Genomic DNA, 26,462 nt, shown 5'->3' on the forward strand with positions numbered 1-26,462 from the left:
ATTTCATCATCAGTGGCTTTAGAGGTTGGTTCCTAAGTTTGAATAATAGTTGTATTAACTGGTCTTCTTTGTAGTTGTATGGATATTATCCTATCACACAGTGTTGTATTTCAAGATGCTACATTGAAATGTTCTTTTTGATGATGAATGTGATGCCATTCCTCTTCAATCTGTCATTCCTGGCATAGTAAACCACGTGATTGTCAGATTCAAAAAGGCTAATACCAGTGCATTTCAGCTCTCTAATGTGTAGGATACTGATGTTCATGCATTCCATTTCGTTTTTGACAAATTCAAATTTTCCTAGATTCACACTTTGTACATTCCATTTTCCAATTATTAATGGATGTTCACAGCTGTTCCTCTTCATTTTGAGTTGTGCCCCATCATAAAATGAAGGTCCAGAAGGCTTTACTCCATTCGTGTCATCTTGGTCAAACTCTACTTTGAGGCAGCTGTTGTTCCCCAGTTGCATTTTTAGTGTCTTCCAACTTGAGGGGTTCATCTTCCAGCACTAAATCTGACAAGATTCTGCTACTCTTCTTCGTGTTTCAATATTCAATATTCTGGTGCTGACAGTGTTCCATTGCTATTCATAAAGTTTTCAACGACTAAACATTTGGAAGTAGTCTGTCTCTCCTTCTACCTAGTCTAGCTTCATCTGGAAGCTCAGCTGAAACTTGTCCACCGTGGGTGACCCTGCTGGGATTTAAAATACAGGTGGCATAGCTTCCAGAATCGCAGCCACATGCAGACCACCACAGTACAACAAACTGACAGACAAGTTGTGGCGAACAGATAGTGGCTAAGAATTTTTCCAAATTGATGAAAAACATGAACCTTTACATTCAAGCAGCTTAGTGAACCACAGCAGGATAAATACACAAGAAAAAAAAAAAGTATGTAGGGGCATTATAATCAAACTGTTGAAAAGCAAAGATAAACAGAAAAATTTTAAATCAGTCAGAGAAGAAAATGATGTTATATTCAGGGGAAATGACAGCTGTTTCTAATTGGAACATTTGAAGGCCAGAAGAAATGACATCTTTAATGTACTGAGAGAAAAAGTGTCAACTTACAATTCTGTGACTGAAAATGAATGTTCTTTTTAACATGAAAATAAAATATATTTTCAGACAAACAAAAACTGTGAGACTCCACTGCCAACAGATCTACACTCTACGAGCTGCTCTGTGTTCTTTCCTCAAGATCTGACTTCCCATCTGGTGTGATTTTCCCATTAGCCTGAGAAAACGCCTTGCGCGTTTCATCTAGTGCAAATGTAGTGGCAGCAAATTCAAGAATACCATATTAATTAAAGATTGTTTTATGTTAAGGATTTCAATTTAAAAATCAATACAATTACTGGAAGATTAGAGCTCAACTAGAGGAAAGAATAGGAAAAAAAAGAGTAATCTGATACAATTCGATGAACTTGACCTACACTTATGGATGCAGAAGCTCAAAAGAGGGAACAAATCTTTACAGCAAGGATCATTCCCACACCCTCCATACACAGAATAGACAGGTATGGGCAACCTGACATTGGCTACCCAAAATGGGGGGGGCGGGGGAGGAACAAAGGCAAGAAGTAACTGGCTTACAAGCTTTCAAGAGGGAGCCTAGATCCAGAGGGTGCGGAGGAAGGTAGACTCTCCACTGAGTAGTATCCAATCTGTCTAGGCAGGGCTGACAAAACGAAATGCGGATAGGTCTCTTATGATACAATAGTGAATAATTGTTATCAGGACTGATTGTGAGGGTTGCAAAGTAAAGGTAGACATTTTGTTGCAAAAGGAGGGGAGTGACTGACTTTGCAGTCCAGGAGTGGAGGTCCCTGGGACCATCAAGGGAGAAGAGCAAAGAGCGGGACCCTACCCAGAGAAACAATGACACACCAGAGATAGAGACAAAGTCGATGATGTGGAGAGATGGAGCGGCTGGGGACTCTAGACCCAAAGAGGGAGAGGGGGGTTGTGTGCTGACAACTAGGGGGCAGGCTTACAGGGTATACCCTTTGGTTGGTTGATGATGCATGGAGGGGATTGTAACCATGGCAATGAAAAGATATACAATACGATGAATGTAAAGCTAATGCTCTCCCATGTAAACTATCACATAATTCACAATAAAACATTTAAAAAAATCAAATCAAAGAAGTATAATTAGTTACAAATCCAATTGAGGAGATAATGGGAAATACTGAAAATTAGCCAGTTCATCCAAAAGGCGGCAGGGAAGATGCAACAGAGAAAAAAAATAGCAAAATTGGCACTAAATTTAATCATATCAATAATTACACTAAATGTAAATGGATTCTCCTCTTCCCTTTGTTTAGAGATATTTATTGTCTTCTTTCTTCCTTCCAACTTTTTCTTTATTACTCAATAAGTCACTGGTGGTGGTAGAGGTGTGCTGTAGAGTCTGTTCTGACCCTGTGTAGAGTTTCTGAGGCTGTAAATCTTTACAGTAGCAGAAAGCCTCATCTTTCTCCCCTGGAGCTGCTGGTGAATTCCAACTGCTGACCTTCTGGTAAGGAGCAGAGTATGTAGCCCACTATGCTACCAGGCAGTGTTTCATTCTGCTGTGCATAAGGTCGCTATGGGTCAGTACTGACTCAATGGCACCTAACAACAACAACAACAACAACAACAACAAATGCTACCAGGGCTCCTTCAATAAGTCACTAGGCAGACAGAGAGAGGTAAGAGCCTGGGGAGACAGTACCAGAGCAGGGCAGACCAAGAGGGCACAGGGATAAGGGTGAGCAGACAGGCCCCAATGGGGAATGGAACCTGCATGTTAGTAGTGTTGGGGTATGAAAAGTGGAGACCTTACACTTACTCCTTACATAGTAACTACCTCATTATCTGACATTTCACATTTATGACAATAGTAAAAAAAAGCTACTGCAATCCCCTTAAAGCCAGGCTAAGGGGATCTCTACTCTGCACACATGCGGATGGCAACTAACAACAACAACAAATTACTATTACTATCATCATCCTTAAGGAGCCCTGGTGGCAAAGTGGTTAAAGCACTTGGCTACTCACCGAAAGGTTAGCAGTTCGAACCCACCAGTCACTTCATGAAAGGTGTGGAAGTATGCTTCTGTGAAGACTGTTGTTGTTGTTAAGTGACATCGAGTCGGTTCCGACCCATATAGCCTTGGAAACCCTACAGAGCAGTTCCACTCTGTCCTACAGGGTCACCATGAATCGGAAGCAACTGGATGGTAATAGGTTATCCTCATCCTTATTTAAAGTATCATTTCATCCTCCTTAAACACTAATGAAACGGAATAGAGTTATGAATGAGCAAAAAAACCCAAAAACAAAAGCAAAACCCCTAAGCTGGTCACTTCACATATATGTTTGTATATGTTTTCATATATTTTTCTCATAGACGTCTTTGTTGAACACATGCATGCATTTCTGGTGGACATTTTCCTAGGAGGGATATTGCTGGGTAGGTGTATATTCAGCTTTAGTAGATGCTGCCCATAAGTTTTCAAAGAAGATTGACCTAATGCTTATGATTAGAGTACGCTTTTACCTGGTTGGGTCAAAGACATAAAGCATACACTACACAGAGCATGGGTTGTCCAGTGAAGAATCAGAAGGAGCCTCTCCCAGCTTCTGGGTCTTTCTACCTTCTCTAATGACAACAGCTGCAGCCGGGACACTGTCACCTCCCCTTCGTTCAGCCCTGTTTTGTTTCCAAGCTTGTTCTTTACATGACTGTTTGAGAGGGACCCAACAGAGCTGGTAAGGCAAGTTTCATTCTACTTTTAGACTTGCTAAGAGGATAAGTAACTTTATGCTGTTTTACACAAGCACTGCTTTAGAAACTGAGAATTATGACAGCAATTAGCCTCTCACGAGCCCATTAGGCCTCCCATTCCCTGACCCCTTCACTCTGCACACAAGACTACTGGGGACTGCCTTCCTTCAGCTGACTGAGGAACCCCGAGGACCAGGCATTCAGCTGCCAATCTCAGCTCATCTTTGCCCTGCTCACCCAATCACATTTCCCAGGTAACTTCTGTCTTTGAGGGGACCTTTGGGGTTATGGGGATTTTTATAACACTCATTTTATTTATTTTAAAACATTTTATTGGCATGTAACATACAACCTGAAAATATACAAATCCTCAATGTAACAAACTTTTACAAACTGAATATACTCACGTAACACATGAACTAGAACACTGCCAGGAACCCAAAGCCCTCACATGCTCCCTCTTGAAAAGTTAAGTCCTCCATTGGCAGCACAGACTTTGTCTGTTTTGGAATTTGATGAACACAGAATCCTATCATATGCGCTTGGCTTCTTTCACTCAGTGTAACATTTGTGAAATTCATGTCTTCTGCTGTGTCTTACGGTCTTTCCTTTTCCTTTCTGTGTAGGATCCAATGTGTGACTACACCACAGCGCATTTATTCTGTCTACTACTAACAGTACGGACTGCAGAGGGTCGCTATGCATCAGAGCCAACTCAACAGCAGCTCCTAATAGCAACTACTAACAGGCACTGGGCTGTCTCTAGTGTGGGGGTTAGTAAGCATGTCATTCTCATCATCATTTTTGTATATATTCTCATATTTATTCATCGTCTTTGGTGAGCACACATGTGCATTTCTGGTGGACATTTACCTAGGAGTAAAATTGTCAGGTCCTGGTGTGGCACTGTAGGATAAGCACTGGACTGCTAACCACACAGTTGGTGGTTCAAACCTACCAGCTGCTCCTCGGAAACTCTATACAGGGTCACTCTGATTCAGAACTGACTTGATGGCAATTAACAACAAGAAGACTGTTGGGTAGGTACATGTTTAGCTTTAGTTGATGTTGCCCAACAGATTTTTAAAAACATTTACCTAGTGCTTATTTTTATAGTATCCTTTTGCTACTAAGAACAAGGGTTGCCCATATAAACAGCACAAGAAAGCCCTCAAGAAAGAGGGCTATTCGGTAATGACAGTAGTTGCTAACTCAGAGGGACAAACACATCTTGGAAAGCTAGGACTCAAATGGTCATTCTGTTCAATCTTCGTGCAGACTTTCCTGTCCAACACCTTCAATACGGGGGACTCACTCACCTCCTGAAGTTGCCCATTCCATAGATCAAGTTCCTAGAGTTCCCCTTATGCCCCTTATTTGCCTCCCCATGGCCCTGGTTCTACCCTCTAAGCCCTTTATTTGATGCAAATTCTGTTTAGATAAAGGTACCACATCCCCAGTTTTCCCTGTTCTGAGTTGACACACCCACAACTACTCCCATAAGCAGCTAGAACCTGACCAGGCTAGAAGGCCAAATGGAGCCCATTACGGCTCCAGACCACACCCTTCCCATAGCTGGTTGCACTGTTCGGTTCCCAGCACTTAGAACATTTAGTCTAGGGCTTGGAGCCTGGAGTTTCAGAAAGAAGTCTCTATGGCCTACAGATCTTGGCCAGGAGATCTTGCTACTAGAGACAGAGCACAGAAGCAGGGCCAACCTGCCTCCCAGTTTATGTCTTCTGCTAAGGGCCAGCCACTCACCTTCTCACTCTACCGCCAGGGGCCAGGAGCCACCTCTCTTTGGCACAAAACTCCCTATAATGGAGCCTCTACAGACGCTGCCCTGTTAGCCATGGCCTGAAGGTCCAGTAGTCCCTCAGGGTGTGAACTGGGCCCTTTAACGCAATCTCAGAACACATCCTTCCAGTAGCTCACTTACTGACTCGATAGCCCAGGCCCTCGGCATGAATCCTCTTGGCCATGAATTGTCCTTCAATCAGTGCTCGAATTTCCACATCCTTGGGGAATGCTGATACCTGTCTCCAAGAGAAGGTGGGCACACAGTGAGGAACTCAAATTGTCCATTTATTCATGTATGTGTGTGTCATCTTTTTAAACAATGCCCCAGAGTGGGAACTCATGATTCAGATCACTAACGGAACACCAAATGTAGCTGGGCTCTTTAGACACTAACTTTGCCTGTCACAAAAACAGTTCTGGGTTCAAGTTCAGACTCTGCCATTCCTCTCTGTGACCCTGAATACTTAAATTTAGTCATAATTGCCTTGGTTTCTTTCTTAATAAAACAGGAGACAGTGATATCTATCTTCTAGGTGTCATATGATCAACTCAGACAGCAGAGCCCGGTATATATGGTTGGTACTCAACTGGTGGAGTTTATGCTGAGAAGAGCCACACTAGTGAAGAGGCCTTCACACTAACTTGAGGGTTCACTTCTTTCTCTAGCCCCAGAGACCAATGGTGGCCCATATCTCTCCTCCTCACAAAGGCTCTATCTAATCTATCTGACTTACTTTCAGTTCCTCAAACATTCCCTGGAATTCGGCCCCTAATGTTTCCATAGAAGAATTCTTTTCTATCTTCCAGTCACATCCTAAAGGCTGCCTCTTCAGAGATGCTGCTCCTAATCATCCATCTACACTAACTCCCCCAGTCCAGGCTGTTTTCTCTTGAGACACTTTGTTCTTTTCTTGCCTCATCACGGGTTGTATTTGCTTGTGTGTTTGTTCACTTGTTCACTGTCTGCCTCCCTCCTAGACTGCGGGTTCCATGGAGCAAGCACCATTTGTGTCTTGTTGTCTTTTGTGTCCTCAGTGTCTGGCACCAATCACACATTATCTATAAGGAAACGGCTACCTTCTCCTTAAAAAATCTGGAACTAATTTGCACAAATGAATAGGCATGTTTATACATAACAGGAATCAAAGTGATCCTCCATCAAAAGACTGCTAAGAGCTCCTCTTACTTTACATAAAGCTTCCCATCAGTCATACAGCCCAATGCCAACTCTGGCTGTTAAAGACTCACTACATAGAGCTTCTTACTCAAGCTCCCCAGACATTTATTAGGTTCAGAAACATCTCAGGCCTAATACACAATGTGACTGTAATACACAATGTAACTAACTGAAGAGTCGATTCAAAGCAGCAGGCATTGACTGGGTCCTTTCTGGGAGAGGGCACCTGGCGGAGGTGGGGAAAAAGCAGCTTCAGAGCCAGAGAGAACTGGGCCTAAGCTCTCTCCACTGCCTATGACCTTGGGACTTTGATAAGCTGATTTAACCTCTGTGAGCTTCATTTTCATCTGTAAAGTGGGGTAATAATGTCTACCTCACCGTGTTACTTTGAGAAATAAATGTCAAAGATACAGAAACCAACCAGCCACAATGTCTGGAACCAACAAGCATTCAATAAATGTAAGCGCCTCCACCAGCCCACAGGTGCCTTCAGTTAGGAGGAATGCTCATGAACTCAGGGTCAGCGTACAACAAAGCTTCCCGAGGAAATGAGCACTAGCCGACTCCGTGGGGTTCTGAGTGGTCATGTGCTCACAGAGGGGCCAGTCCTTGGTTTCCTGCACTTCTCTTTGAGGGAAAGGATGGTGCCTGTCTTAGAACCTGTGATTCCCTAGAATACACCTCACCCAGCCCATCAAGAATGTTTGCTATCCCAATGAATGGTGCTGTAGGAGAAGCACTGGACTGATAACCACAAGGTCAGCAGTTCAAATCCACCAGCAGCTCCGCAGGAGAAAGATGAGGCTTTCTGCTCCCATAAAGATTTACAGCTTCGGAATCCCTACGCAGGGATTGTGATGAGTTGGAATACACTTGGTGGTAGTGGGTTTGAGTTGTGAAAGCAATGGAGGTGTGAATGAATGAAATTTTTAAAATTAGCATCACTTGATAGGCAATTATTAAATTTACTACTCAAAAATGGAACCAAGTCGGTTCTGAGACGAAAAACACACATACCTCACAGTTTTCTGCATTAAACCTATGACGCCCACTAATTTCCGGGGTGATCTCCATTACATCAAAATAAAAACCTGAAACAAGGCCAGGAAGAGATTAGCTGTCAGTGGCCAGAAGCGAAAGATCAGTTTCTCAACAGTCTTAGAAGAGGGTCCAATGAAAGGAGCCCATAAATCCCGTGTACCCAGACTCCTCAGTTCTCCTTTCCAACAGGGCAGGGGAAAGGTCTATGCTCATTTTTTTTTTTTTTTTGGGAAAACTCTTCCTTCCCTTACCTGACAGCCCAGGTCAGAAAGCAACTGCTTCACACCTGAAAATACCAGCCAGGTTTTGCTCAAAGGAGGCCCTAGACGCTGGGTACTTTTCCCCATAGACCTTTGTGTCTAGGTCAGATTGCTGTTAGCACGAATACCCCAGGAAGTGTAGGTGTTGTGGCTGCCATCTCTGATGCTGTCACCAGGGGCTTTGAGGGGACAGAAGACACAATCAGGGCCTGACCCATACCCAAGACATATAGGGTCTTCCTCTCATCTCCAGCAGGCAGTTGCTGTCCTTCACAGGCAGAGCATCACCAAACAACTTACCCAGATTTCCACCGTTCCCCATCTCCGTGGTCTGCAGTGCCTTCGAGAACTCGCTCCAGGAGCAGGAAGCTGACTCATCCCGGATCCTCTCCCTCATCAGGGAACCATTTTTAAAGCTGCAGAAACACAAACACGATGCATTCCAGTGAAGAAGCCCAGGCAGAGAGAGAAGCTAGTCAGGCTGGACCATGACCCGTCCCCCCCAGCCAATACACACAGATTCCCCAAACCACCGTCCCTCAGGCAGTAGGTCCCCAAGAGACACACCTGCCTTAGATTCTAATTACAGAGGAGGGTGCCACAAATGAGCCCCTCTGTGGTTTCTGCACATTGTACCACTTGTTCAATAGGATGGGATTGATTAGATTTACAGTCCCTAGCAGGCGCAAATAATTAAAATACTAGACAGCTAACTGAAAGCTTGGAGATTCGAGTGCATCCTGAGGCACCTCAGAAGAAAGACCTGGCAATCTACTTCTGAAAAATTAACCACTGAAAATTCTATGGAGCACGGTTCTACGCTCACACACGTGGGGACTATGAGTCAGAGCTGACTTGATGGTAACTGGTAACAGGGTGTAGACATATTCTCCAGGGATCTAAGGAGGCTCACTGTTGTTGTTGTTGTTAAGTGCTGTTGTGTACTGGTATAGGGTTTCCAAGGCTGTAAGTCTTTATGGGAGCAGAAAGCCTCAACTTTTTCCCGTGAAAGGGTCGGTGGGCTCGAACCGCTGACCTTCTGATCAACTGTCCAGTGCTTATTGTATGGAGCTACCGCAGGGGACTTAGAAGGCTAAAAGACATCACCCTGTGGCTGCCAACAAACTTCTATAAGCACGCCCCTTCCACGAGAATAGTCCATACTCCACTTACAGCATCTACTATGAGTCAGGTGTTACAACAATACTGCAAAGAAAACACGGGTTTTCCCTGCTTTAGAGTGAGGGAGTGTGGCTCTGATATGCTACAACGCCACACCGGATATCTAGGTGGTGGCTTAGGATATGAACCTGAGACCAGGACATCCCACACTCTGGGATCTTCCCCACGCAGCTCTCCTGGGGTCTCAGCTACCCACAAGAGGCTTCCTAGTGAAAAGACTAAGGGTGCCCAAGATGGTGCCAGGTCTGCCCATGCCTCCTCCTTCCTTCCCACCCTGGGAGTGGAGCCAATGCAACCAGGCCTACCACAGAAGCGCCATGTAGTGCTGAGGGTCAACCGGGTTGCAGAAGATGTGGCCTTCCAGGGAGGGCATGGGCTCCTGGAGCCAGAGAAATAGGGTGTCGCTGGTGCCCAGGCTGACCTGGTGAGAGATGGGCAAAGCTGAGGTGTGCCATCATCCTCCTGGCCCGTCTTTGCCCACAGGCAGCCCTCTGGAGGTGTGCACTCTGTGTTCACCACCCTGGTGCCAACACTCCACACCTCTGACCCACCCACACCAGATAACTACCCAGTCGGCACTTATGGAACCTGAGTCCTGCCTTTCCAGAACTTCATCTACATAACGCTTTCAGTGATGTCTGGTTCCCCTAACTGTCCCACCAGACCAGAAGGGCACAGGCCCACCCAGAAAGCTCACAGCCTCTGCCCAATGTCTGATCTTTCTGATGCTGTGTCCCCAAGACATGCCGCTTAGCAAAGGGCAGTAACTTTTTAAGAAAGGAAATGTGGACAGGTCCCAGGTCTCTCTGCTCCCTCCCTCTACTGCCTTTTGGGATTGGCAGACCCACTGCTAAGCACCAAAGACACTACTGAAACCCAGTGCCCTTGCCCCCCAGGGCAGAAGGAGCTGGTTCTGCCCGTAGGTGCAGGAGAAGTTACCTTACCGCAATGTCACCTTCCTCGAGCTGCATGCCTGCCAGAGATGCTGAGAATGGGAAGGGAGCCTCTGGTTAACTAGAAGTCACAGGAGAGTCACAAAGCAAACCATAATCACCCTGCAAGTGGCAGCTCCACCCCATGTCCCACCAAATCCATCCTCCAGGGAACAGCAAGAGTCACAGAAGACTCAGGAGGCCGGGAGAGAAGGACTCAGGGGCCAGGTGGTAGACTCTCTGTAGCCAGGCTGGGAAACATCTTACCTAAAGGGGTCCCAAACCTTTCACACATTGTCAGGTGTTCCCAGGAATACAGAGAACCAAGGGGGCACGGAAGGACATCAGAATGCACAAGGCAGGGAGAGATGGAAGCTAGGCAGGAGCATGAGGGCCTCACTACATGCTGGCAGTGTGAGAATAGTGACTGAGGTTGTGTTTACTGTCTGTGTCCCCCCCTTAGATGTGAAGCCCCAAACAGAGATCTCTCTCTGCCCTGTTCACCAAGGTAACTCAGTGGTGAAACACAGTTGTCGTTAGCTGCCCTCTAGTTAGCCCACATCATGGTAACCCCATGTACAATGGAATGAAATGCAGCCTGGTCCTCTACCATAACCCTAACTGGTTGGGAATCAGACTGTTGATTTTCAGAAGTAGAGTTCTAGGCGTTTCTTCTTAATACAATTTCCCTCATAAACATAAATGAAAAAATTCTCAACAAAACCCTAGCCAACAGAATTCAACAACATACCAAAAAAATAATATATCATGACCAAGGGATGCAAAGATCGTTCAATATTATTAAAACAATAAATGTAATCCACCACATAAATAAAACAAAGGAAAAGGACCGTATCAACAGATACAGAAAACTCATTTGACAAAATCCAACAGCCACTTCTAATTAAAATGCTCAATAAAATAAAAATAGAAGTTCCTCCACCTAATTAACAGCACATATACAAATCCAACAGCCAACATTGCTCTCAACGGAGAGAAACTGAAAGCATTCCTCTTGCGAACAGGAACCAGACAAGGATGCCCTTTATCAGCACTCCTATTCAATATTTTGTTAGAAGTTTTAGCCAGAGCTATAAGGCAAGAGAGAGAAATTAAAGGCATCCAAATTGGCAAAGTAGTAAAACTCTATTTCCAGATGATAGATCCTATACATAAAAAACTCCAAAGACTCAGGAAGAACATTATTGGAACTCATTCAAATATTCAGGAAAGTGGCAGGGTACAAGACCAATATAGAAAAATCAGTTGGATTCCTCTACACTAATAAAGACAGCTCTGAAAAGGAAATCAGGAAAACAATACCATTTATAATAGACATCCAAAAGATGAAATACTTAGCAATAAATCTAACCAGAGAAACAAAAGAACCTACACAAAGAAAACTACAAAAACACCACTACAAGAAACCAAAAGACTTACAAAAATGGAAGAATAATATTATGCTCATGGATGTGAAGCCGTAACATGTGGAAAATGTCTACACTATTCAAAACAATCCCAATCTAGATTCCAACGTCTTTCTTTAAGAGATGGGAAAAACTGATCACCAATATGTTATGGAAGGGAAACATACCTCAGATAATCAAAACATTGCTTAGGAAGAAAAACAAAGTTGAAGGTTTCTCACTCCCTGATCTCAAAATCTCAAAATCTACACAGCCACAGTGGTCAGAACAACCTGGTACTGTTATAGCAAAAGATACATAGATCAAAAGAACAGAATTGAGAACCCAGAAGTAAATCCATCCACATACAGTCAGCTGATCTTTGACAAAGGGCCAAAACACATTAAATGGAGACGTGATAGTCCCTTCAACAAATGGTGCTGACCAAAACTGGAAATCCAGTTGCAGAAGAATGAAACAAGACCATTAACTCACCTCAGATGCAAAAACAAACTCAATGTGGATTAAAAACCTAAATGTAAAATCTAGAACTAGAAAGATCATCAATGAAAGAATAGAGTCAAACTTAGGGGCTCTAATACATGACTGTCAAACATAACTAAAACACACACAAACAGTGGAAGACAAAATAGATGACTGGGGCCTCCTAAAAATTAAATGCTATCTGTGTCAAAATATTTTCCAAAAAGAGTAAAAAGAAAGCCCACAGACCGGGAAAATTTTTTTTGCAGTGATGTATCAGACTAAGAGTTAATCTCTAAAATTGATAGAAAACTACAACACCTCTACAAGAAAAAGACAAACAACCCAATTAAAAAATGGGAAGAGGACACTTCACCAAGGAAGACATTCAGGCAGCCAACAAACATATGAAGACAAGTTCACGCTCATTAGCCATTGCTGTTGTTGTTAAAGTGCCATTGAGTTAGTTCCAACTCACAGTGACCCTGTATAGGGTTTCCAAGGAGTGACTGGTGAGCTGGAAGTGCCAACCTTGCGGTTCAAAGCGACTTTAGAGTCCAGTGCATTAACCCACAGCACCACACCAGGAGAGATGCAAATCAAAACAACAATGAGAGAACACCTCACCCCAGCATTAACACAACAGTCTAAAAAAGAAAGCAACAAATGCTGGCAAGGGTGTAGAGAGACTGGGATCCTCCTACATCGCTGGTGGGTCTGTAAAATGGTTTAGTCACTGTGGAAAATAGTATGACGCTTCCTCAGAAAGTTGGAAATAGAAATACTGCATGATTCCGCAATCCCTCTACTTGGTATATATCCACAAGTAATAAAAGCCAAGACACAAGCAGATATATGCATACCAATGCTCAATGTAGTACTATTCACAATAACAAAAAGATGGAGACAGCCAAAATCCATCAATGAAAGAATGGATAAATAAACATTGATACCTACACTCAGTGGAGTAGTATACAACAGTGAGCAATGACAATGAACCTGCAAAACACCTCATCACATGGATGAACCTGGAGGACATTATACTGAATGAAACTGTTATTGTTTTAAGTGCCACTAAGTCAGTTCTGACTCATAGTAAGCCTGTATAGGGTTTCTGAGGAGCAGCTGGTGAGTTGGAACCATCGACCTTTTGTCTCAAACCTATCGTGCAGTCCAGTGCTTGTCCTACAGTGCCACAACAGGACTTGTGAGTAAAATTAATGACTCACAAAAAGACCAATATTGCATGAAACCACTACTGTAAAAATACAAGGAAAGGTTTCCATGCTAAAAGATACATTCTTAGATAGTTACCAGGGATGGGAGGAAAGAGAGAATAACTCACTAGCTAGACACATGTTTACTCGGGTGATGGGGAGGGCAATATGCATGAAGAGGGAGGTTGGCAGAAGAATGATGAAGATACGTAAAGACATAAGGAGGTATGCAAAGACCAAAGGGGATAGAGGTAAATAGTGTTATTTTTCCAAACACAACCTTGGAACAACAGTGTCCTGTAGGTAGACAGATAGACAGAAACACAGGCTGAATGGGTAAAGGAAGAAGTGTTAGGAATATACTTACAAATACTTAAGAGTTTGAAAGAAGGTATCTGTACATGGTATTTACCTTTGCTGAAAACAAAATTATGAATGTGGTAGATAGAACACACAGTGGGCAAAATGATGAAAACATCTTAGCTATTACCAAACAGCTTAATGCAATGAGTTGCCGGATCTGGGAGCTCAGGACCACAGTCTCAGGGGACACCATGGTCAACTGTCATAACATTTACAAAGACAATGTCCTATATCCTGCTTTGGTGAGCAGCATCTGGGATCTCAAAAGCTAACAAGCAATCATCTAAAATGCAGCTATTGGTTTCTCCATGTGCAGAAGAAAGAAACAAGGGTGATGAGAAGTGAAGAAGCTTGGAATCACACAGACGAATGCAACATGTGAACATCAGTCTCCACGACTCTGAGACCAGAAGAACTAGATGGTGCCCAGCTGCCACTACCAACTGTTCTGAAAGGGATCACATTAGAGTGGCAGGAAATGTAGAACAAATATCAAAATTATATAAAACAAGACCTGGCTTACTGGTCAGAAAGACTGAAGGAACCTAAGACTACTGCCTTTAACCATGCTGGAGGTCTGGAAAGAACTCACCCTTGAGCTCAGTTTTCAGCTAAGCAGTAAATACACATACAGGAGGGGCAACACCAGTAAGGTGTGCTCATCATGGAATTGTCAATCCTTCTAAATCAAAAGGGCAACGTTTACCCTAGGACAAAGTTCAGATGGGAAGGAAAGATGGATGAATTGGAAGTAGGAAGTACAGGGAGGAAGTGGGATAGCTGTTGTTGTGTGGAGGGGATCATCAGTTGATGATCTTGTCTGTAAACCTTCACTCAAATCACAAATAAAAGCTAAAAAAAAAAAAAGTTGGTGCTTGTATATTGATTATTTTCTTTTGAAAGAGACTGGATGCCGTCACTGTTAGCATTGAACAGGTACTGGACCTGTGGTAGAGGAGACAGATCCAAGACCCTAAGAGAGTCTGGGGTACTAGAACATTCTATAGGCATACCTCTGCAATACATCATGATCAACTCCAGAACACCACAACACAGCAAATATGACAATAAAGCAAGTCAAATGAATTGTTTTATTTCCCATTGCATAGAAAAATTATGTTTATATCATACTGTAACAGTCTACTAAAGGAGTATTGGTAGTGCTGTAGGATAAGCACTGGATTGCCAACAACAAGGTCAGCAGTTCAAACCCATTAGCCACTATCCAGGAGAAAGATGAGGCTTTCTGCTTCTCCAAAGATTTACACATTGCAAAACTCTATGCAGGATCACTATGAGTTGAAATTGACTCATTGGCAGTGGGCTGGATGGGTAGTCTATTATGGAAATGTCTGAAATATTGTGAGAATTAACAAAATGCGTCACAGAGACACAAAGTGAGTATATGCTATTGGAAAAATGGAGCCAACAGACTTACTCAATGCAGGGTTGCATAAACCTTCAATTAGTCTAAACCGTAATATCTGCATAGCGCAATGAGACAAGGTAGGCTTGCACACACTGTGGGCTGCAGCTGCCTCTGAAATGCTGGTGACCGGAATGCAGCGATGAGCTTCCCAACCCAGCTACTTGGACACCAACCTTCAATTCTGTACCAGATTATGCTGGGGATCCCCTCTCCAAAATCTGTTTCCTGTTTGGTCTTTTGCTTTGATAATAAAAGCTATTGTTGCTATTAAGGAGCTCTGGTAGCAAAGTGGTTATGAGTTGGGCTGCTAACCTCATGGTCATCAGTTCAAAACTACCAGACATTCCATAGGAGAAAGATGAAGCTTTCTGCTCACGTAAAGATTTACAGGCTTGGAAATCACATACAGGGTCTCTGTGGGTCAGAACCGACTTGATGGCACTTAACAACAACAACAGCAAGTACTGGTATTAGACAGAAACTGCTCAGGAAAAAGGAGGGCCCTGGGAAGCTTGTCAGAGCCAAGGCCATGACAGAACATTGATACAACCACATATCTGGTGTTTGGGGACAGTCCTATGGGAAGCCCTAGCCATGCCCCTTCAGCTCCAACAGCAGACAGTTCCATAGCAGAGCTTATAGCCCACAAATATTACCGTAGTGGTGGCAATAATAATGTGTTGTTGTTGTTGTTAAGTACTGTCGAGTCGGTTCTGACCCATAGCGACCCTGAACATGGTTTCCGAGGCTGTAAATCTTTACTGGAGCAAAAAGCCTCATCTTTCTCCCGTGGAGCAGCTGGTAGTTTCGAACTGCTGACCTTGCGGCTCGCAGCCTGATTCATAACCACTACTCTACCAGAGCTCTCCCAGTACCCTACCAGAGCAATAATAGTAGCAGCAGCATATTTTTCCACGAAAATGTTGAGATGACAGTTAATACAATGAACAGATAAATATCATCCCAATGAGGCCTAAGTAATACACAGTCATTTCAGACAAATATAGAATATATGCAATAATAGCAATTTCAGCATTATTGTTACTTGGAGTCCCTTGGTAATGTAAATAGCTAACTCACTCAGTTGCTAAATGAAAGTTTGGATGTTCAAGTCCATCCAGAGGCACCTCAGAAGAAAAGCCTGGTGATCTGCTTCTGAAAACTCAGTCACTGAATACCCCATGGAGCACAGTTCTACTGTGCCACACATGGGGTCGCCATGGGTAGGAATTAACTTGATGGTCACTATTTCTTAGTTATTATTATTAGAAATGAATTTGAAAAGACCTTCAGTTTTTGTTTATAGATCTACAAGTGCACTCCCAGACATATGAAGAGATTTCAAAAAGTTTGTGAAAAAAAATCCGTTTTCTTTTCATTCCAGTTTTTCCATGAACTTTTTGAAACTCCCTTGTATGTGCGTCTCTCTTTTGTTGTTCTTTTTTGTGTGGTACCCATTTCCTTCTCATCTGTACAAACACTAGGAAGGCAGTGCAGGGAGGCTAACAAGTAGGTACAGAAACCAGGAGGAAGTCAGAAAAAAGCCAAGCAGAAAGTTTAGAAGCGTAGTCCTTGACACCTAAGAAGGGAAGTCAGGTTCCCTCACAATGTAGCCCTGGATCCTGTGATTGTCCAGGAATCTGAGACTCACCTCCCCACATCCACTGCTTCCTTGGAGTAGGAACAGCGGCTTAAGAAAGCTCATGAGGGCAGAATTATCAAATAAAATACAGGACACCGGCTCAATAGTATTTCCCATTGACAATACTTGGGACATACTGATAACTTAAAAACTAACTACGTGTTTCTCTGAAATTTTGAAATTCAGGTGGGCACTCCCTATTTTTACGTACATCTAAGCCATCCTGTTTGGTGGCTGTTCAGGGTGGCCCACACTGGTTTAAGATGGTCCCTCACGGAGCGGTTCTCAGTGACCAGAGAAAAAATGAGAAGGAGGAAGAGAGGCTGGTGGGAACAAAGGATATGAGATTATAAGGAAATGTGGACAAGAAATAAGTCATACTTTTAGCTCAAATGACAGAGCGGAGATTCAAAACCATGTCACCAAGGGAAGGGCTGAAGGAACTGAGATGTTTAGCTTGGAACAGAAAAGGCAGGCTGGGGGAAGGGGGGGCCTGGTGACCTGATTTAATTGTAGTTGATCCCGTTTTCACCTGGAGGGGAGTGGACTGATGTGCAAGAGTGGCTCCCAGGGCCCTGAGTTAGGGGTCAGGTGGAGGCGGATACAGGAGTCAGGTTTCAGGTCAATGAGGAGGCTGCCAGGGAAGGAGGGGTCCCAACCACAAAGGCTTCACCAAGAGGCCAGACTTGTTGTTGTTGTTGTGATGTGCCATGGAGTCGGTTCCGACTCATAGCGACCCTGTACAGGGTTTCCAAGGCTGTAAATCTTTATGGGAGCAGAATGCCTCATCTTTCTCCCACGGAACAGCTGGTAGTTTCAAACTGCCGAGCTTGCAGCTCGCAGCCTGATTTGTAACCACTACGCTACCAGAGCTCCAGACTAGAATTCTCAAATGTACAACTTGGACAAAGTTAGGCTACTTGAGAGTGAAACACACAGATACTTACCTGGGTTGTCCCCAGTGAAGGCCACCACTTTGCATCCTGGATGGAACCCATAACGCTGGACATAATATGAAGAAATGGCTCCCTGCAGAGAAGCAGCAAGAGTGCTTAGTGAGGTAAAGACCCGCCCCCATTGGTCGGCACTGGCCACACCCCACAGCCCTTCACATTTCAGGCCACACCAATGCTGCAAGCTCCAGGATCTTCTGAGAAACCTCCAGTCATATCTCTGTCATACACCAGCAAACCAGGGACATCCCTCCTTACAAAACACAAGAGGAGCCTATGTGTGGCGCTGGACCCTCAAACACAAGAAGGTCTGTTTTGATTTTGAGATTCAAGGTAGCCAGAACAAATCAATCCCCAAATTATATCAATTTTGTAAGGTCTTGGGACTCGGCACTATCTTAAGTACTTTAAATGCATTAATTTATTTAATTCACAAAACAGCCCTATGAGATAAACCAACAGTATTATTCCCATTGTTTCAGTCAGGAAAACTGAGGCATAGATCAAAGTCACAAAGAGGATTTGGCCCCCGGCAGTCTGGCATCAGGGTCTGTGCTGTGAAGCAGAACACTTGACCAAGTTCAAGTGTTAATTTCTTTTTCTTTCCCCAATACTTCCTGCTTCAAGCTTCTCTGGTGGTTTCCAGCCCTAGAATTTCAGTATTTTGTGTAACTTTTTTTTCCTAAGGTGTGGAATCACTCTAAAATTAGGGCTCCTCCCAGCCCCCACTAACCTGATCAATTTCCAGTGGAACTTCTCAAAACCTCCCTCTCCCACAACCATGAGATAGTAACTTATATATGCATGTGGGCACCGCCCATGGGCAAGACACTGATCCCAACACTTTAATCACATCTATGTCAAACTCTGCACGAAAATTCTGTGTGCATATGCCTGTGTGCAAACAGAAGACTGTGGATGTGTAATGCATTGTTTCCCTGGTAGCTGCTGGTTCTTAAATGAGTCTCATCACTGGCAGAGGTACCTACCACAACTGAACATGATGGTGCAGGTGGGCCAAGCTTCTCCTCTAAATGAGGAGCACAGGCACTGAGGCAAACCTGGGACCAGACTTTGTCATGTATCTGCAACAAATTCATCCCAGAACCTAGGGGAGCAAGGCAACAAAAATTACAAACATTTCTTTAAAAGAATGTAAAGCAGGTTAATTTGTTCAAAGCAGACTTGTACCTGGAGCTCTTCCTTAATAGAATGTTTGCAATATTTCTTGAAACCAGGGAATCAAAAGAAGCCAGCAGAGTCTTTGGAAGCACACGACACCACCACCTACTCTAAATATTCCTCAAAGACTTAAATATCATAGGTAGCCCTGGGGAACTGCTGCTCCAAGTCCTGGCCAGGGGAGAGGGACTGTCAGCAATAAATCCTTGTGGTTCCAAGTGTCTACTCAGAGGCAACCCTTGGGAATTTCCCAGACACATGTAACTTTTTCAGAAATGCTAAGATACCTCCACAGTCCGGCATGCTCATCAATGAATTCAGCTAAGCTCTTCCCAAAACAATCCACTCCTCCCAAGGCTTCCCCGAGGATCGGAACAGGAAGCAAGCCCAGAGCACAGATGGAAGGACCTGTTCATTCCCATAAAGTCTAAGGCTTGCTTTTTATTCGCTCATCTTCTGTCTACATCCCTTTTGGTCTTGCCTCATCCAGTACTTCCTTCAGCAACCTCATTCCCAGTTTTCTGAAACTCCTCACTGGCATTGTTTGCACTTTTTTTTGTCAGAATTTTTATTCTAAAAGTTCACAATTTTCATGAGTTCCCCCCAAAATGAACAAAAACTTCAATAAATAACCCCTTATCGCAGCCATCCTCCAAGATGGTAACCATTGATCCCCTTTCTAATATTCAGAGTCTTGTGTAGTTTCTCTCTACCCAGTACCAGGGTTGGTCTGTGTGAACAATAATGCAGAAGTAATAGTATGTCCCATCCAAGGTTAGGTTATAAAAAAATTCTGGAGCTTCTATTTGGCCATTCCTTGTCTCACTACACACTGAGAGGAATCTAGCAGCAATGTCATTAACAGCCTTAAGGAGCAGCCCACATGGTAAACAACTGAGGTCTCCTCCCCATGGGCATATGAATGACCCAGAAGTGGATCCTCCTTCCCTAGTCAAGTCTTCAGATGCCTGCAGTCTTGGCCAAAAACTTGATTATAACCTCATGAGAGATTCTGAGCCAGAACCACCCAGCAAAGTCATTCTGAGATACCTGGCCCTTCAAACTATGGGAGACTACTTATTTGTCGCCTTTAGCTGCTTAGTGTTAGGGTCACTTACTAGGTAGCACACGATAATGAATGTACTAACTGGCTGGCAACAGACCACAGGGTGAAAGGCCGACACCTGTTCTTGCTGCCTGCATCCTAACATGCCATATGTATATTAAACAGGTTCACATCAGGTCTTGGAAGACTTACCATCACTGTAGTCAATAGGGGAGTAAGACCCAAGAAACAAGGAAGCAGCAAAGCTACTGACCAATGAAATCCTCTGTAAGAGAAAGAACCACAGTGAGATATGACTGACTTCTACAGGCGCTAAGCTACTTAATATTCCTAGCATTTACACAACATGAGAAGAGTTTTAAATTGTGTAGGGAAATGGAAACCTTGATCAAGATGTCCTAATAATGGCGATGACTGAGCATCCCAGTTAAGAGCTAGAATCCATATAGAAGAATCCTGACCAAAAGGGGGGAGGATGTAGAACAGAATTTTAAATTCTCAATGGAATCCAGACTTTATGGAATCACTGAGGCTAGATGAATCCCCAAATCTATTGTCCTGAGATAGTCTTTAAGCCTTAAGCTAAAACTATCTCCTGAAGTTTTGTTTGAATCAGAAGATAATTTATGTTAAATAAGTAAAGTATGTCTACCTTGAGTATCATGGGCTTTTTTTCCCCCCAATTACCAGCTTACCAATGAGATCAGAACATATATTTTATGTTTTGAGTTAAAACAATTTTTATTGTGTTTTAGGTAAAAGTTTACACTAGGTTGCCATTTAGTGATTTTTATACAAATTGTTCCATGACACTACTTTTCACAATGCAGCCGCATTTGCATTATGTCCATTCTGGTTGTTTTGTTTCCATTAATCTAGCTTCCTTTCACCTCCTTGTCTTCTCATTTTTGCTTTGGGCAAATGTTGCTCCTTTGGTCTTATACAGTAGATTCTTTAAGCAACATATTTCATGGGTGATACTGGTTATTTTATGTCAATCTATTATTTAGCTCAAAGGTGACCTCTAGGCTGGCTTGAGTGCCAAGTTCAAAGGGTATCTTAAGGTAAGAGTCTTGGGGGTCCCTCTAATCTCTAGTGATCCAGTTGTTGTTAAATGCTGCTGACTCAGTTTGGACCCACAGCGACTCAGTATAGGGTTTCCAAGGAGCAACTGGTGAGTTTGAAACTCCCACCTTTTGGTTCAACTCGACATTGTAGTCCTTTTATACAGGGTCACACCTATTTAAGTTTGGTTCTACCTTTTGCCCCCATTCTATCGAGGACCTTCTGTTGTGTCTCTGATTGCAATGGTTGGTTGTGGTGGCCAGGCATCATCTAGTTCTTCTGGTTTCAGGTTAGAAGAGGCTGTGGTTTGTGTGGGCTATTTGTCCTTTGCGCTGGTTTCTTCTTTAAGCCTTTGATTTCCTTCATTCTCTTTTGCTCCAGACAAGTAGAGACCAATAGCTGTATCTAAGATGGCTGCTTGCTGACTTCTGAGACCTCAGATACTGTTCACCAAACTAAGATGTAAAACATGAACTTTATGAATTATGTTATGCCAGTTGGCTTAAGTTATCCCACAAGACTATGGCCCTAAGCCTTTTAACCCACTAAACCAATCCTGTAAGTTGTTTGGATGTGTCCAGGAAGTGTCCATAACCGTGGCTCCTATGTGCTTTATTGTATATGAGGGTAAGCCAAAAATTATTGCTATAAAATCACAGCAACCTTTATTAAACAAAAATATCAAAATGGGAAGCTATTGTTTCTCATCATATTCTCCATCTAGGTCTATACACTGCTGAAAGCGGTGTTTCTGTCTCTCTAACCCTTCCTTCTCTGTGTTCTTCTATTTATACCTTGTCAAAATGGCAGTTTTGTATCCTTAAGGGACTTAAATTGTGTTCCTTTGAAATGATCTTTGAGTTTGGCCAACAAAAATAAGTCTGAGGGGGTAAGATCAGGGATATCAGGTAGCTGGGGTAAAGTTTCCCAAAGAAATTCTCACCAGACACTCCTTGCTGCCTCAAAGAATGGGCAGGTGCACTATTGTGATGAGAAAGAAAAAAAAAATTCCTCAACACAACTTTCCTGGCCTTTTTTTAAAAACATAGTTTTAAATTTTCTTAAAACTTCTTCTTAGTTATCCCATGATCGTCCTGTGTCCTTTGGGAAAATCTGTCATGATGACCCCTTGGAAATCCCAAAAAGGAGTCACCATAACCTTCAGCGCTGACCTCTCTTGACTTGAACTGGCCCAGTGGATCCTCTTGGAAGTTACTGTTGATGATACCTTCTTTTTTAAGGTTCCCCAGCAGCAACTCAAATACCCCATACAGGCTTGCTATGAGAGGGAACACTCAATGGCACTTAACAACAACAACGAGACTAAGATCCATGTATTACTGAGAGAACGTGTCTGCATCCACTAATCACAGACATGTTTAAATATGTTTTGTTTGGAATAAACCCATGCATACATGAATTAACCCTAATAACAACACTTTTTGACTTACACTCATATAGATGGCTAAGGAGTCTTGGTAGCACAATGGATTATGAGTTGGGCTGCTAACTGCTAGGTCAGCAGTTCAAACCTACCAAATGCTCTGTGGAGAAAGATGTGGTTTTCTGCTCCTGTAAAGATTTAAAGCCTCAGTAACCCTATACAGGGTCGTTATGAGCATATATGGATATATATTCAGTACATACAAACATGTATTTACATATATGTAGTACTGTAGGATAAGCAATGGACTACTAACCAAAAGGTCAGCAGTTCAAACTCACCAGCCGCTCCTCAGAAACTCTTTACAGGGTCCTTATCAGTTGGAACTGACTTGATGGCACTTAACAACACCAATAAATACAACAGATACACCTACCCAAGGACATGCATGCACTCATATATGCCTTCCTCTAGCGCTAAGGGTTAATGCGCTGGACTGCAAAGTCGTTTGAATCTCAAGGTGAGTGGCTCAAGCTCACCAGGCACTCCTTGGAAACCCTATACAGGGTCGCTATGGGTTGGAATCTACTAAATGTCATTCAACAATAACAAACACATACAGAGGGACTTCATAAAGTTTGCGGAAAAAAATCCATTATCTTTTCATTCAACTTTTTGAATTCCCCTCCTAAATGCATATACTTCTACTTATGTAACCAAATACAAATTTTGGTCATTATTACTGTTGTTGCAAAATTGTATATGTTAAGCACTTACCAAAGCTGTCCCTTTTTCTGGTGTACTTCTTTTGTCTTCAATTACCTTGGTGAACTTGAACTTTATTGGGTATTGCCTTTTCCATCACCCAAAATAACAAGAGTCTACTATCTAGATGTTGCGTGGGAGAAAGATGAGGCTTTCTGCTCCCATGAAGATTTACAGCCTTGGAAACCCTTTACAGGGTCACTATGGGTTAGAACCGACTCAACGGCACTTAACAACAACAACTATCTAGACTGGAGTCCTGGTGTGGTACTGTGGGCTAATGCGTCAGACTGCTAAGTCATTTGAACTGCAAGGTCGGTGGTTCAGCTCACCAGCTGCTCCTTGGAAACCCTATATAGGGTCGCTATGGGTCGGAATTGAGTCGATGGCACTTAACAACAACAATACTATCTAGACTGGTGTGGCACTGCAAGATTGCAAGTTTGCTTTAAACAGCAAGGTTGGTGGTTCAAACCCCAGTCACTCCTTCAACGCCCTATACAGGGTTGCTATGAGTCAGAGCCGACTTGATGGCACTTAACAACAAAAACACTTATCCAGAAAGTGATCCCTTCTCGTTCTCCCACCCATCCCTGGTAACCACCAAAGAACATTTCTTTCAGTGTGTGTATCTATTCATGGCTTTTTATAATAGTGGGGCCATACGATATTTGTCCTTCTGTGACTGATTTATCTCACTCAGCAGGATGTCTTCCAGAATCATTCATGTTAAAAGATGTTTCATGGACTCCTTATGACCCTTTATAGCACTGTGCTCTTTTAAAGAATGATCTACGTGAAATCAAATGGACAAGAGCAACCTGAAGTGTGAAAAGTGGGAATCACTGCTCAGGGGACACCGAGTTCCCGTTAATGGTGGAGTGATTTGGAAAGGATAGTAACAGGGCTGCATCACCTGAAGGATCGAATCAACGTCACTGAATGTCAAAGTGCTGAATGTTTGGTTTGGTTTTGTATATTTTTACCACAATGTAAAATAATCCACATACAAATGTTTAACCCACCTCTGTCTGTGAGTAGGCCTCAGGGTTCTGCTGGTAAATCTTCGCAATTTGGTTTCCTGTAAAACGCTGGAAAAGGAGCGCAAGTTCTTAGAAACCCAAATCCTACACAAAATGATCATCTCTGTAAAGGGAGTTTTGTGGGGCACACTCTGGTTATCAGTTAGTATTATACACGTTGTTATGAGGTCTCAGACCTAAAAAATGCTTGGCATCTGCTGAGCACACAGGACAGTGGGTGTTGGCTTCTGTGGCCTTATTCTGGGTAAGCTAAAACTTGGGCAGTAAACCATCGCACTGTACACGCAAGCACTGGGGTTCTGATGTGGTAACTCTCCAGGGGACACGTCTTAGTCTTGACCCAATTTGGTAACTGTCCTAACCACACGCACCAGTGCAGGGGAATTAGGTACTCTACCCACCCCATCGTTTTTCTTATTTCAGATAAGATTGCAAGACTTCGGCTGGTGCAAATCGTTAACCCACTCAGCTGCTAAATGAAAGACTGGAGGTTTCTGTTTGCCTAGAGGCACACCAAGTAGTCCTGTATAGTGGGTTATGTGTTGGGCTGTTAATCACAAGGTCAGCAATTCAAATCCACCAGCCGTTCTGTGGGAAAAAGATGAGACTTTCTAGCCCATAAAGATTTACAGCTTCGGAAACCCTAGACATGGTGGCTGTGACTTGGAACCAACTCAGTGGCATACAGCAGTAGCAGCATCACCACCAGCAGCAGAGGCAACTCAGAAGAAAATTCAGCTACTGAAAATTCAGCCATTGAAAACTCTACAGAACACAGTTCTACTCTGATACATACCAAGAGTCAGAAACCATTCACTATCACTGGCTAAGAAGGGTTGGTCTTATCCCCCAGATTTCTACTTCGGTGGGGCTGCCTGACCCTAACTGGGCCAAGCACACCTGGAGGCCAGCAGGAAAGAGGCATTCTTCTCCCTCCCCCATCCCCACCCTGCTCCTTTCAGCATCTGATATACCCCAAATGTTAAGGCCCACTTCCATCTCCAGTTTACAGATGATGACGGTGACTTCCCATCATCACCGCCATCATGTTCAAGCTCAGCTCCAGGCCTGGTTCCACACAGCCTTATGGGATCCCCACAGAAGCAGGGCACCCAACTCTGCCCTTCCAGATACCCTGGGGCAGGACCAGAGCCAGCCCCAAGCCCATCCCAGGCACTGCCCACCTCATAGGCGCGGGACCCCGTGAGGCAGCTGAGAGCCTGGGCCCCACCCGTGTTGGCCTCCAGCTGGCGGCATTGGGCTGTGGTGCTTGAGTCCATCCATACCGGAGAGGCGCTGAGGGAGAAACAGGCCTGCAAAGAAGAGGAAAGGGTGTAGGCTTGAGCTCCGCCTGCCGACACAGTCCAGCACAACACAGTCTAATGGGGCCCTGGAAACCCATAGACAAGCCCTTGTCCCAAAGCTTGGCCTGGTCCACAGAGTCTCTCCCCACAAAGCCTGAGGTGTAAAGGTTTTTTTTTTTTTTTTTTTTTTTTCACATGGTTAATATGGCTTTATTTCTTTGACATTTTTAGAAAGGTTCTTTTAAGGAGGCCGCTGGCACATTACAAGCAGCACAAAACATGAACCCAGGAAAGCTATAGCTGCACCAAGTGCAGGCTTCACAGGGTTTGGATCCAGGAGAGACGGAGCTGAGGCCCTTGGCTTCCTAGCAGTATCACCAGGAGGCAGCATACACCAAGGGGAGATTTCTAGGTGAGAAGTGACCCAGAGTGGTTCTGGGCAGGACAGGTCTCTGTCCACACATCACTGTGGGAGGCAGGGCAGATGAGGCTCATGGGACTATTGCCCAGACTACCTATTTACACCCTTGACAGTGAGCCCCAGCCTTCAGGGCCCACAAGGTGCAGGGCCCTTTCTCGCCTCACCACAGCTCGCACACTCCCACAACATGGGCACAATTACCTCTAGCTGCTGGCGTAATGGGAGGTCTGGTGATAGGCTTGTCAGTGCCCTGCTGGCCCCAACCTTCCAGTATATACTTCCGTGTTGCTGTCAAGGAGAGAGAGAAACACACGCTCATACAGCTGCATCTATGAGTGCTACAGCTCTCTGTAGGCTCAGAAAAGACCTGCCTCTCCCAGACGCACACCAAAGAACTCGGCTGCCAACCTGCCTCTGACACGTCTTAATATCAGAGCTCATAGCCTTTATGAGAACCGGTTCTTATTCCTAAAAATGGGAGGAATCCCACCATGACCATTTCAAAATGTCGGAAAGGTCCAAGAAATCATTATTTGTCCGGACTTTGGATGCCTTTTGTAAATA

At 43.8% G+C, this 26,462-nt stretch overlaps 1 protein-coding gene across 1 annotated transcript in view; it reads right to left on the reverse strand.

Moving 5' to 3' along the window:
• The window catches only part of XYLB (xylulokinase homolog (H. influenzae)), an 80,553-nt gene that overhangs the window by 20,051 nt on the left and 34,040 nt on the right, over positions 1-26,462 (reverse strand). The window contains exons 5-15 of the mRNA XM_006869182.1: positions 26,100-26,186; positions 25,358-25,486; positions 24,156-24,221; positions 20,109-20,181; positions 18,658-18,776; positions 17,663-17,744; positions 10,188-10,228; positions 9,549-9,664; positions 8,362-8,477; positions 7,778-7,851; positions 5,723-5,819 (exon numbers count right to left, since the gene is read on the reverse strand). Coding sequence (XP_006869244.1) covers positions 5,723-5,819; positions 7,778-7,851; positions 8,362-8,477; positions 9,549-9,664; positions 10,188-10,228; positions 17,663-17,744; positions 18,658-18,776; positions 20,109-20,181; positions 24,156-24,221; positions 25,358-25,486; positions 26,100-26,186 — 1,000 coding nt within the window. The remainder of the gene's footprint in view (positions 1-5,722; positions 5,820-7,777; positions 7,852-8,361; positions 8,478-9,548; positions 9,665-10,187; positions 10,229-17,662; positions 17,745-18,657; positions 18,777-20,108; positions 20,182-24,155; positions 24,222-25,357; positions 25,487-26,099; positions 26,187-26,462) is intronic.

The sequence above is a fragment of the Chrysochloris asiatica genome, unplaced genomic scaffold (assembly GCF_000296735.1).
Source record: "Chrysochloris asiatica unplaced genomic scaffold, ChrAsi1.0 scaffold00127, whole genome shotgun sequence".
Lineage (NCBI taxonomy): Eukaryota > Metazoa > Chordata > Mammalia > Afrosoricida > Chrysochloridae > Chrysochloris > Chrysochloris asiatica.